The sequence below is a fragment of the Balaenoptera ricei genome, chromosome X (genome assembly GCF_028023285.1).
Source record: "Balaenoptera ricei isolate mBalRic1 chromosome X, mBalRic1.hap2, whole genome shotgun sequence".
NCBI classification, from domain to species: Eukaryota; Metazoa; Chordata; class Mammalia; order Artiodactyla; family Balaenopteridae; genus Balaenoptera; species Balaenoptera ricei.
The window spans coordinates 47,665,439-47,677,685 of record NC_082660.1 but is presented as its reverse complement, the minus strand read 5'-3'; the positions used below and the strand labels follow the sequence as shown (position 1 = coordinate 47,677,685).

Below are 12,247 nucleotides of genomic sequence, written 5' to 3'. Positions count from 1 at the left end.
CAGCAAGAGTTATTTGTATAAGTGGTTGCCTCTCCTGGGGCACCTGGTAACATTGCTGGAGGTTTAGTGCTCAGGTGACATTCTCTGTTACTATTACAAAAAATATTGTCCATCAAGTTGAGGAAGAAGGAAATGTGGGGTAGTGATAGGGGAATAATGGAGAGTGAAGTATGAGACTGTCCGATGAGGGGAAATCAGCTCATGGGGCCATGGAGTTGTGATGAGTGGTATAGCAGCAGATATGGGAGCAGTTAACATTTGAGGGTGTCAGCATCGAGGCTAGGACTATCAATTATGCTGAATGTCTAAGTTATCTAGGATGCTGGGTTGATGGGAGTCCTGGCCTAGCCCCAAAACTTTGATGGAAAGTTTTATACATTGGAGAAGTACTTAGAGAAGTGACTGAATATCAGTATTCCTTTGTCCCCAGGAGTTATAACGTAATTTCTTACAGGAAAACTGTGGACTGATTGAATACCCCAAACAAGTGAAGTCACAGCATAGACAAGAAAGGGCCCAAGGACTTTGGCATTGAGCTGGAGTGGTAGAATCCAAGACCCAAGCCAGCCAAATGAGGCATTGCCAGGCCAACCAGAGTCTGGCATAATATTATGCTAGAATGTTGCATAATATTTTCAAACCTGTGGTCTCCGGGCCTTGGCATGCTAGAGGTGCCTATATATTATAGGGGCCACGGGCATTGTTATCCCAGATTATGTAGTGGTTTCTCAGTCAGTATCTCCGTAATAGCATGGATTCAGAGCTAGCATCCTATTTAAGAGTGTTGGTACTGGGAACTAATTTAAGATCTTCCTTTCCTCTTTGGAAGAACCATAAAGTTGTAGACGTGGGCCCAGCCAGGCACCAAGACCTCCATTTCCTGCAAAGAGGGATCTCCAGTTAGCGAACCTTTAAAACTATTGGGTTAGCCAAAAAGTTACTTCAGTTTTTAAGTAAAAATAAAAGATGCATTTTTCATTTTCACCAAGAACTTTTTTGAACAACGTATTCACCCTTTTGTTCCACTACCTTCTGCCATTTTTCAGGCAACTTCATAATTCCATCTTCCCAAAACATTTTATCTTTTTGAGCAAAGAACTGTTCCAGGTACCTTTTACAGTCTTCCAGAGAACCGAAATTTTCCATTAACAGAATTTTGTAAAGACCGAAATAAATCCGAAGGTGCAATATCTGGTGAATACAGCGGATGAATCAGAACCAGCCAAGCTGTAACAATTTTTGCCTGATCATCAAAGAAACATGCAGTCTTGCATTATCCTGATGGAAGATTATGCGTTTTCTGTTGACTAATTCCAGACGCTTTTCGTCGAGTGCTGCTTTCAGTTGGTGTAATTGAGAGCAGTACTTGTTGGAATCAATCGTTTGGTTTTCCGGAAGGAGCTCATAATAGAAGACTCCCTTCCAATCCCACCATATACACAACATCACCTTCTTTGGGTGAAGACCGGTCTTTGGTGTGGTTGGTGGTGGTTCATTTCGCTTACCCCACTACCTCTTCCGTTCCACATTATTGTACAATGTCCACTTTCATCGCCTGTCACAATTTGTTTAAAAACGGAACATTTTTGTTTAACTACAGAATCGCATGCAGAAATACAGTCAAGAATTGTGTTTTTTTTTTTAATTTTATTTATTTTATTTATTTTATTTTTGGCTGTGTTGGGTCTTTGCTGCTGCGCACGGGCTTTCTCTAGTTGCGGTGAGCGGGGGCTACTCTTCGTTGCGATGCGCGGGTTTCTCATTGCAGTGGCTTCCCTTGTTGCAGAGCACGGGCTCTAGGTGCGCAGGCTCAGTAGTTGTGGCGCACGAGCTTAGTTGCTCCGCAGCATGTGGGATCTTCCCGGACCAGGGCACGAACCTGTGTCCCCTGCATTGGCAGGAGGATTCTTAACCACTGTGCCACCAGGGAAGCCCAAGAATTGTTTTTTTCGCTTAACTTATGTGGAACCCAAACATCAAAGCGATTCACATAACCAAGCTGGTGCAAATGAATGTCAGTGCTTGATTTGGATATTTTGAGTGTGTTGGCTATCTCCTGTGTGGTATAACATTGATTGTTCTCAATTAATGTCTCGATTTGATCTCTATCAACTTCAACTGGTCTACCCGACCATGGAGCATTCTCCAGCGAGAAATCTCCAGCATGAAACTTTGCAAACCACTTTTGACACGTTCAATCAGTCATGGCACCTTCTCCATAAACTGCACAAATCTTTTTTTGCATTTCAGTTGCGTTTTTACCTTTCTTGAAATAATAAAGCATAATATGCCGAAAACATTGCTTTTTTTCTCCCATCTTCAATATTAAAAAGGCTACACAAAAATTCACCAATTTTGATAAGGTTTTTTTTTAATGCATGCTGATAGGACAGCTGTCACAATACAGTCTAACAAAATTGTTTCGAATGAAGTTAAAGACAGCTAAGCTACTAGAGCCATCTTAACGGAAAAAAAACAATGAACTTTTTCGCCAACCCAGTATATTGGGCAAGGTCTTTGGCAGAGACCTTTCTCATGGCATACAGAATAGTCTGTTTGGGAGTGTGAGGGCCCTCAATTTCCGGTGAATCCCAGTCTATTATCCACTCTCTTGTAAGTGCCAGTCTACAGATTGCACCATGATCAAAAAGGGAAGGGGTCTTTAAGTGACGGGGGATTTTCTTCGGGATCATAGATTCATATATGGGGAGTGTCCCCTTTTGTGGCCAGAAAAGGGAATGGAGAGGTCCTCATTGTGTTTCGTTAGGATGCCCTATGAGTTAAAAGGTTAAGAGTTCAGAATAAGAAAGTGGGCAAAAGAGAGACCCATTTAGGAGACCATCGTCCATTTTGTAAATTTAAGAGAGCGTCCTTGAGTAGGCCATTATGTTTCTCTGTTAGGCCTGCTATCTGCCGACATTAAGACAGATTGGAAGCTCAAGTGATGCCTTGTTTTTACAGCCCATGTCCAGACTGAATGAGCAGTAAAATATGTACCCTCATCAGAGGCAGTGTTACCAGGAAGCCCAAAGGGAACTAACGTTTTGTGAGGCCTATAATAATACTATTGTTAGCAGTAGCATGGCAGGAAGGATAAACCAAGAGCAGGCCTGTCTTAACAATCAATCTTTGTTGAGGGCATAGCAATTTGCACCAGCATATTGAGGCATTGGCTTAACAAAATGAATTTGCCAGTCAGAGAAGGGGTGTTCATTCCTTGGTATGGATTTCCATTGGCCATAATGCCAATGACAGGACAGGACACAAAGATCACATTGAGAGGCCATAGTTTGGGCTAAGGCCAGTGTCATGGGGATGCCATGGTATTTAGCCCGTATTTAAGGGTCTGGGGACTGCGGTGACTGGACATCTCATGGACCCACTGAACCAAGGACAGGGAATAATATCTGAGCTTATTTAAAAAGTGTGAGCAAGTTAGTCAGCTGTGGCATTAAAATGAACTTCTTCTGTGGTGGCCTTAGCATGAGTTGAGACACGAAACTTTAATTGTAATATGCAAAGTCTGAGCAGCAATATATCCCCAATGTGGAAGGCCCCATAGGGCATGATCCTGAATGGGATAATTACTTTGAGCCCATTGACCAGAAATAAACAGTGAGGCCATTAGCTACCACCCAGGAATCTATAAACATATGGAAAATGGGCATACCTTTATTGAAGTGTGTTCTCCAGTGCCAAAATGACTACAGTCAGCTCTCAAGTTGAGCTGACTCTTAAGTCCCATCCTTTATCAAGAGTGACGCAGTCAAGGGGTGGAAAGCAGCAACTCTCCAGCAGGCTCTATCACGTATGATTGCCATCCATAATATAAATGAAATCCCCTTTTTACTGGATTTTCTACTCAACAAAGGTATGTCCCTCTGCTTTTATGTCCTATTCCAAGTACCCTAAACAGTCTTGAAAACCAAGGTCACTTGGTTAGGTAAATTATTTGCAGGACAAAAGCCTGAGGCTCTAAATTCTTGGTGCTTTTTTCATATTCTGAATCTTAAATTAATTTTCTTACTCCTTTTTTTGTAATTGTTATCCTTATATTGTTTTATCGACATCTAAACTTTTAAAATTTCTTGTTCTATCCTCTGCCAAAATGGACAAAATAAGACCTTTAGCTTGCCTTTACTTCACTTCTTTTTCAGCATTCTCTTTGTTTTCTTTTTAGTAACCCTTGGCTTTCCCTCTCTTTGATGCATTTTTTAATTTTGTTGGAGTACATCTTTGGGTAATTTTTAGGGTGTTATACTTCCTTTTCTTTAAGAAGTTTGTGGACATTTCTCCACTGTCTTATGTTACATATTGTAAATAACCATGTTGTTAAACTGGTTCTTGTTCCTTTGTAGGTAACTTCATTTTCTCTTTACCCTTGAAGTTCACAAACTTTACCAGGATGTATTTATTTATTTTATAAATTTACTTATTTTTTTGTTTTTTGTGGGTTTTTTGGCGGAGGGGTTTGGTTGTTTTGGGTCTTCATTGCTGTGTGCAGGCTTTCTCTAGTTGCAGCGAGCAGGGGCTACTCTTCGTTGTGGTACGCGGGCTTCAGTAGTTGTGGTACGTGGGCTCAGTAGTTTTGGCACACGGGCTTAGTTGCTCCACGGCATGTGGGGTCTTCCCGGGCCAGGGATCCAGCCCGTGTCCCCTGCATTGACAGGCGGATTCTAAACCACTGCACCACCAGGGAAGTCCCTACCCAAGGACTCTTAACATTGCTGACGGTATTTTTAAATTGCTGAAAGGGATTTTTTTTTTTAAATTTATTTATTTATTTTATTTTTATGGCTGTGTTGGGTCTTCATTTCTCTGCGAGGGCTTTCTCTAGTTGTGGCAAGCGGGGGCCACTCTTCATCGCGGTGCGCGGGCCTCTCACTATTGCGGCCTCTCTTGTTGCGGAGCACAGGCTCCAGACGCACAGGCTCAGCAATTGTGGCTCACGGGCCTAGTTGCTCCGCGGCATGTGGGATCCTCCCCGACCAGGGCTCGAACCCGTGTCCCCTGCATTGGCAGGCAGATTCTCAACCACTGCTCCACCAGGGGAGCCCAGGAAGCCTTGTTTTAATTGCTCCTAGAAGGTTTAATAACACTCATGTCTAAAATTGTTGGCTTGGTTCCTTTCTGTTACTTGGTAGTATTTTTAAAAATTCTTGTAATGGTCTAGTCTGCTTTGCTATCATTTCTTGATAGTCAATTTTTATGACATTTTCTTACAAAAGCATTGCACTTCATTGTTAACATGCAGTTTGTAAAATTTTATTTGTTCTGAATCCAGTTAAATCTCTTTTTTTCATTGCTAATATATATTGCTCTCTTTATTAGATTTCCCTTAAGTTTGTAAGCTTTTTCAGTCTTTTCAGAGGGCTGGTAATTGGTTTTAATTATTTGTGCATTTTGCTTACAGTTTCACTAAATTCTGCTTTCTTCTGTTTTTTCTAGTTTCTCTTTTGTTTACTTTTTAATGAATGCATTAATGCTGTACTGTTTTCTCTTGCATAGAGTTTTTTCCATATTCTTTTTCCCATATTTGCATTAATGGTAGTCTTAAGGCACGATTCTATATACTGTCAAAAATTGGTCAATAAATGCTGGAGAGGGTGTGGAGAAAAGGGAACACTCTTGCACTGTTGGTGGGAATGTAAATTGATACAGCCACTATGGAGAACAGTATGGAGGTTCCTTAAAACACTAAAAATAGAACTACCATACGACCCAGCAATCCCACTACTGGGCATATACCCTGAGAAAACCATAATTCAAAAAGAGTTATGTACCAAAATGTTCACTGCAGCTCTATTTACAATAGCCAGGACATGGAAGCAACCTAAGTGTCCATGGACAGATGAATGGATAAAGAAGATGTGGCACATATATACAATGGAATATTACTCAGCCATAAAAAGAAATGAAATGGAGGTATTTGTAGTGAGGTGGATGGAGTTAGAGTCTGTCATACAGAGTGAAGTAAGTCAGAAAGAGAAAAACAAATACAGTATGCTAACACATATATATATGGAATCTAAGGGGAAAAAAAAGGTCATGAAGAACCTAGTGGCAAGACGGGAATAAAGACACAGACCTACTAGAGAATGGACTTGAGGATATGGGGAGGGGGAAGGGTAAGCTGTGACAAAGTGAGAGAGTGGCGTGGACATATATACACTACCAAACGTAAAATAGATAGCTAGTGGGAAGCAACCACATAGCACAGAGAAATCAGCTCTGTGCTTTGTGACCACCTAGAGGGGTGGGATAGGGAGGGTGAGAGGGAGGGAGATGGCAAGAGGGAAGAGATATGGGAACATATGTATATGTATAACTGATTCACTTTGTTATAAAGCAGAAAGTAACACACCATTGTAAAGCAATTATACTCCAATAAAGATGTTAAAAAAAAAATTGGTCAGATTAATACGCAAGGACTCTTTTTTTTCCGCGGCATGTGGGATCTTCCCGGACCAGGGATCGAACCCGTGTCCCCTGCATTGGCAGGAGGATTCTAAACCACTGCACCACCAGGGAAGTCCCTACCCAAGGACTCTTAACATTGCTGATGGTATTTTTAAATTGCTGAAAGGGCTTTTTAGAAGACATTTTGTCCATTTTCATCAGTAAGTTTACATTCACTTTAACCCAGCAAACACACGCCACCATCTTACATTTTTTTCCTGCTTAAGCAGACAAAAAAGGGTATATTTTTAGGTTTATCAATTCTCACCATTATGGACTGGTTTATATACATGGTGGTACATGTATTTAGTAGAACAGTATGCAGCCATTCAAATTGAATGAGTTGTAGTGACATGGAAAAGATAAAGGAGATTATATGGTGCATATTACAATTGAAAAAACAAGTTAACCTCATTCTTGTCAAAATATGCTCATAAAAATCTTGAAATTTTCAGGTTTTATTTATATATTTTTTCTTAAATTTTATATATTTAAGGTGTACAACATAATCTGTTATACATAGTGAAATGATTTCTACAGTCAAGCATTATCTCCTCACATAGTTTCCCTTTTTTGTGTGATGAGTGCACCTGAAATCTACTCTCTTAGCATATTTCCACTACTCATTACAATATTACTAACTATAACTGTCATGCCTATACATTGCCCCATAAAAATCTTGAAGAGTAGTCACTAAATTCCTAATAGTGATCAATCTCTGATGGGCAATATTAGAACTTTTACTAAGCACATGCACGTGATTAAATTGTTGTACATTGAGCTCTGGGTTTGGTTTTTTTTGTTATTTTGTTTTGTTTGAGCCTTTGAAGTTTTGCTTTTAATACCTGTGAAGAATCTCTCAGTTTCTTATATTTTTCATCTTTTTTTTAGCTACTGAAGTGGTGACTGTGTTTGTATTTCAAGAACCATCATTGCTCTCCTCACTCCAGGACAATGGATTGACAGATGTCATGCTGCATGCACTGCTGATCAAAGACGTGAGACCTTTCTGCTGATCTGTAAAGAATGCTCCATGCATACCCCTTTCCATAAAATGTACAGACATATACACACACACACTTGAAAAGCAGTCTTATGGCATGAAAATCCTATCTTTTGTTTTCTATATGTAGTATTGAAACTATTGGAGGGTGGGGGGAAGGGATAGTTAGGGAGTATGGGATTGACATGTACACACTGCTGTATTTAAAATGGATAACCAATAAGGACCTACTGTATAACACAGGGAACTCTGCTCAATATTCTGTAACAACCTAAATGGGAAAAGAATTTGAAAAAGAATAGATACATGTATATGTATAACTGAAGCACTTTGCTGTACACCTGCAAACTATCACAACATTGTTAATCAACTATACTCCAATGTAAAATTAAAAGTATTTTAAAAAAGAAAGAAACCATTGGGACCTGGTCATCAAGATCCCTTTGATCTCTCTGTGTAGTACACCTGGCCAAAGTTTCCTAACTCTGTACCTGGACTCTTTCAGATGTCTTCAAGCTCACTTTATTTTCTCTCTAGGTTCCTGCTACCCGTGAAGTCCTTGGCTCTCTCCCAAATGTATTCAGTGCACTCTGCTTGAATGCCCGAGGTCTTCAGTCATTTGTACAGTGTCAGCCTTTTGAACGTCTCTTCAAAGTTCTTCTGTCTCCAGATTACCTCCCAGCCATGCGGAGGAGGAGGAGTTCTGATCCTCTAGGTAAGTAAGGATTTGCCTTAAAATAAATAATTGGTTGGCTGTTGTGCCGAGAGTTAGGTGATTATCAGGCCACCAATTGGCAAGGAAACTCTTCCTTGACCTCACTTCATGTCTCTGGCTAGGTGTGCTAAGCTTAATGGGAATTATCACCATATAGTCTATTGCAGGGAGAAAAGAATACTTCATCCTTAGCCTCTGCTTATAATATTTCCATGCTTCTCAACAGTTCACTGTTAAATGTACTGTTACAGTGCTGGTGAGAAATAGGTATTAGAAAACCAGCAGTAGATTTTCAGGTCCACCATCTAGTCTTCAGCAACAGGAGATCCTGGTAATCTTCTGTTCTAATATCCAAGTCCCTAAGATAGTCACAAATTAATAGATTTCCTTCTCAGTGTATTTGAGACCAGATCATTGAGGCGTAGCAAGAAGGAAGGGTTCCAGAAAGAATCCAGTTTTCAGAAATGTGCTTTGTGCTTTGTCACCACTGTAGCATTTTAGCCACTGCCATTCTTTACCGGGGCAGTCAGGGTTAATGGTTTATGGTTCTTTCGTTTCTCGTTCTCTCTTCACGCTACAATACTAGTTCAGACCTTGACAGTAGAGATTACTAGGGTAGAATTTAGCATACATGATTACCTTAAAGTGTGTTTACTAGACTGATAAATTTCTTTCCTCCTCCCCAGTGATTTGGTTGCAGAGGTTGGTGTGAATTCGTTTGAGAAAGCATGGCATTAGAAAATCACAACAACCAGCTCAGTTTCTTCTTTCCTCCTTATATTGGCACCAAAAAAAAAAAAAATAGCCCAAGCTCTATTTTCTTCAGTCTTTCTAACAGTTCCATTTTTGGCTTTAAGGGGATACTGCCTCCAACCTCGGGAGTGCTGTTGATGAGCTCATGAGACATCAGCCAACCCTCAAAACAGATGCAACGACTGCGATCATCAAGGTGGGAAGTGATACGGCTGTGACCATGGGCATGAGAGAGCAGTGAAGTGGGAGTTTTTAGGAAAAGGCATGACCTACTGGAGGTCATTTGGATTCTTAGACTGTGCCTATAAGAGGATTATGTCTGCCTCATTTTCTCCAAGTCCTTGGGTTGGTCCTTTACCCCACCCCCAAAAAAAGTCACTTAAGTATTGCTTTCTTATACAGGATACTAAGAAGTTGCCAAGGCTTAGCTTCTGTTTGTAAAAGCATATTACCCTTTCTAATCTTTGTTGCTTGGTTTTTGTTTGGGGTTTTTTTTTCCCCATATTTACTGGCCCTGCCAGTTGCCCCTTAGGATTGTTGAAACTGGTAAATGAGTTACTGGTGGTTGGTGAATTAGAACATGGAGTCACATCAGTCAGTCAGTCACTTAACAGCCATGTGACACTGAAGAAGTTATTTAACTTCATAGGACTTCAGTTTCCTTGTTTGTAAAATGAAATTAATGACTATATTCCAGGAATAGTGTATATAACATGTATATAAAGTGTTTTGGCACTTCTGTATATAGCACATAGAAAGTGCTCCAAAAATGTTAGTCATCTCCCCATTCCTTAATTACTAATAAGTAATCTTGTTTCCTTTGCCTTTCAGTTACTTGAAGAAATCTGTAACCTTGGAAGAGACCCTAAATACATCTGTCAGAAGCCATCAATCCAGAAGGCAGATGGCACTGCCACTGCTCCTCCCCCAAGATCTAATCATGCTGCAGAAGAGGCCTCTAGTGAGGATGAGGAGGAAGAGGAAGTACAGGCCATGCAGAGCTTTAATTCTACCCAGCAGAATGAAACTGAGCCTAATCAGCAGTAAGTGTTCACAAGACAGGTTCTCTAGCCTTGTGATCTTGAGCATGTTGTTTTCATCTGTAAAAATGAGGGAGTTGGATTAGATCCAGCTATAAGGTTCTTCCGGCCCTAAATGTCTGTAATTTATCTTTCTTTGACCCTTGTGTGTCGTTTGTGCTTTGGTGTTTAATTGTTTTGGTTGCTTTAGCAAGCTTTCTTTTTTAAACGCTGTTCATGAAATTGAATCAGAATTCAGTATATCAAATTAAAAGGCCTTCTTCAGAGGATTTCCCTTTGTTGATTTGGTATTCCATGTCATCGACTGCTTGATTGTTTTCTATAAGTGAGCATACATTAAACACGTTGCACTTTCGAAGCCTATCTCCTAAGAAGTTCTTAAGAGTTACAGGGATTTGTTATTGGTCGGTCTCTGTTTTTGTTTATTTCATCTGTTCATTCCAGATACATCAGAAGGCTTTGGAATGTACTATATGATTGTAACTAGACACAGTAGATTTTCCTTGTATTTATTTGAGGTTTGTTCTACATGAAAATTGATTACCTGGATGGTGAGATGGGGATGGGGGTGAGCTTAAAGACTGCTGGTAGACCTGGTTCTTCGAGCTTACAGTGTTCGCATGCAAGGGATGAAAAGCAACTGCTGTAGCTGTAACTCTTAATCACCTTCATGCTCGAAATGGGCATGATCCCTCTGGACAGTCATGCAGTCTTTAATATTAAAGTGCTCTTTTGGTGTATATATAGAAGTAGTTCTGAGAAAAGCATGAGCATTTTAGGTGTGGATATGAATGGGTTTGAGCTCATCTCAAAGGGTGGCTTGGGACTTAAGAGAAGATTATGGTGGAGTAGACAGCAGGAGCGAAGGTCTAGAATCCAAAACAGGTATGCCCTCTTGGAACTCTAGAAAGTAATGAGCCTGTTGGTATGAATTTTTTGGAGGGGAGAGGCATTGTGTTTTAAGTATGTTGCTTTCTTGGGCAGATATATTTTCATTGTCTGAGAAGGCAACCCTGCCTTCATCTAGCACCATCTTCTGTTTTGATTAAAATGTTCTCTTTCTGAGAGGAGGTGTTGTAGAGTGCTGGTAGTAACATAGTGAGTTCAATTTGTATAAAACTGTCAAGCTGTTCACTTAAGTTTATGCACCTTTTGCTTGTATGTTGTGTGTCAATAAAAAGTGCACACACACACAAAAAAAATGTTCTCTTTCTGGAAAAGGAGGATACCCTAAAAGGAAGCAGGACTTTATTTGCAAAGGAGTCGGAATCTTAGTGCTTCGTTGCCACATCCTTGATTGTCAGCCATCCTGCTGGCATAGGATTCCCGTTCCTGGCTACAAACTAGGGATGGATTTCTTGAATGTTAGTAGTGGTGGTGGTTTTGAGTCAAGCTGTGTACATTCGTCTGGATATAACTTTTCGACCTGGATTTCTTTTTTTTTTTTTAATCAGTCATCAGTTTTATACACATCACTGTATACATGTCAATCCCAATCGCCCAATTCAGCACACCACCATCCCCACCCCACCGCAGTTTTCCCCCGTTGGTGTCCATACGTTTGGTCTCTACATCTGTGTCTCAACTTCTGCCCTGCAAACTGGTTCATCTGTACCATTTTTCTAGGTTTCACATACATGCGTTAATATACGATATTTGTTTTTCTCTTTCTGACTTACTTCACTCTGTATGACAGTCTCTAGATCCATCCACGTCTCAACAAATGACTCAATTTCGTTCCTTTTTATGGCTGAATAATATTCCACTGTATATATGTACCACAACTTCTTTATCCATTCACGACCTGGATTTCTTAATACCTTTTGTCTAACATGCCCAGATTTTAAGCTGCCTTGGTAAATTGACATTTTCTCAAGCCCTCATATGTCTTCACTCTGCATGCTTTTCTTGGAATATCATGAGTCACTGTATATTCTATTCATATTTATCCCCCATCCTCAAATTATCTTATCTCCTTTTTTTTTTTTTTTTTAAATATTACAGCTACTTTTATTTTTAAATTAATTTATTTATGGCTGTGTTGGGTCTTCGTTTCTGTGCAAGGGCTTTCTCTAGTTGTGGCAAGCGGGGGCCACTCTTCATCGCGGTGTCTGGCCTCTCACTATCGCGGCCTCTCTTGTTGCGGAGCACAGGCTCCAGACGCACAGGCTCAGTAATTGTGGCTCACGGGCCCAGCCGCTCCACGGCATGTGGGATCTTCCCAGACCAGGGCTCGAACCCGTGTCCCCTGCATTGGCAGGCAGACTCTCAACCACT

At 40.5% G+C, this 12,247-nt stretch overlaps 1 protein-coding gene across 18 annotated transcripts in view; it reads left to right on the top strand.

The window, feature by feature from the left end:
- HUWE1 (HECT, UBA and WWE domain containing E3 ubiquitin protein ligase 1) overlaps positions 1–12,247 on the top strand; it is a 141,612-nt gene that overhangs the window by 57,880 nt on the left and 71,485 nt on the right. For all 18 annotated transcript variants that reach the window (XM_059911631.1, XM_059911630.1, XM_059911626.1 and 15 more), the window contains 4 exons: positions 7,351–7,457; positions 8,000–8,177; positions 9,035–9,126; positions 9,762–9,973. In XM_059911631.1, the coding sequence (XP_059767614.1) occupies positions 7,351–7,457; positions 8,000–8,177; positions 9,035–9,126; positions 9,762–9,973 (589 nt within the window). The remainder of the gene's footprint in view (positions 1–7,350; positions 7,458–7,999; positions 8,178–9,034; positions 9,127–9,761; positions 9,974–12,247) is intronic.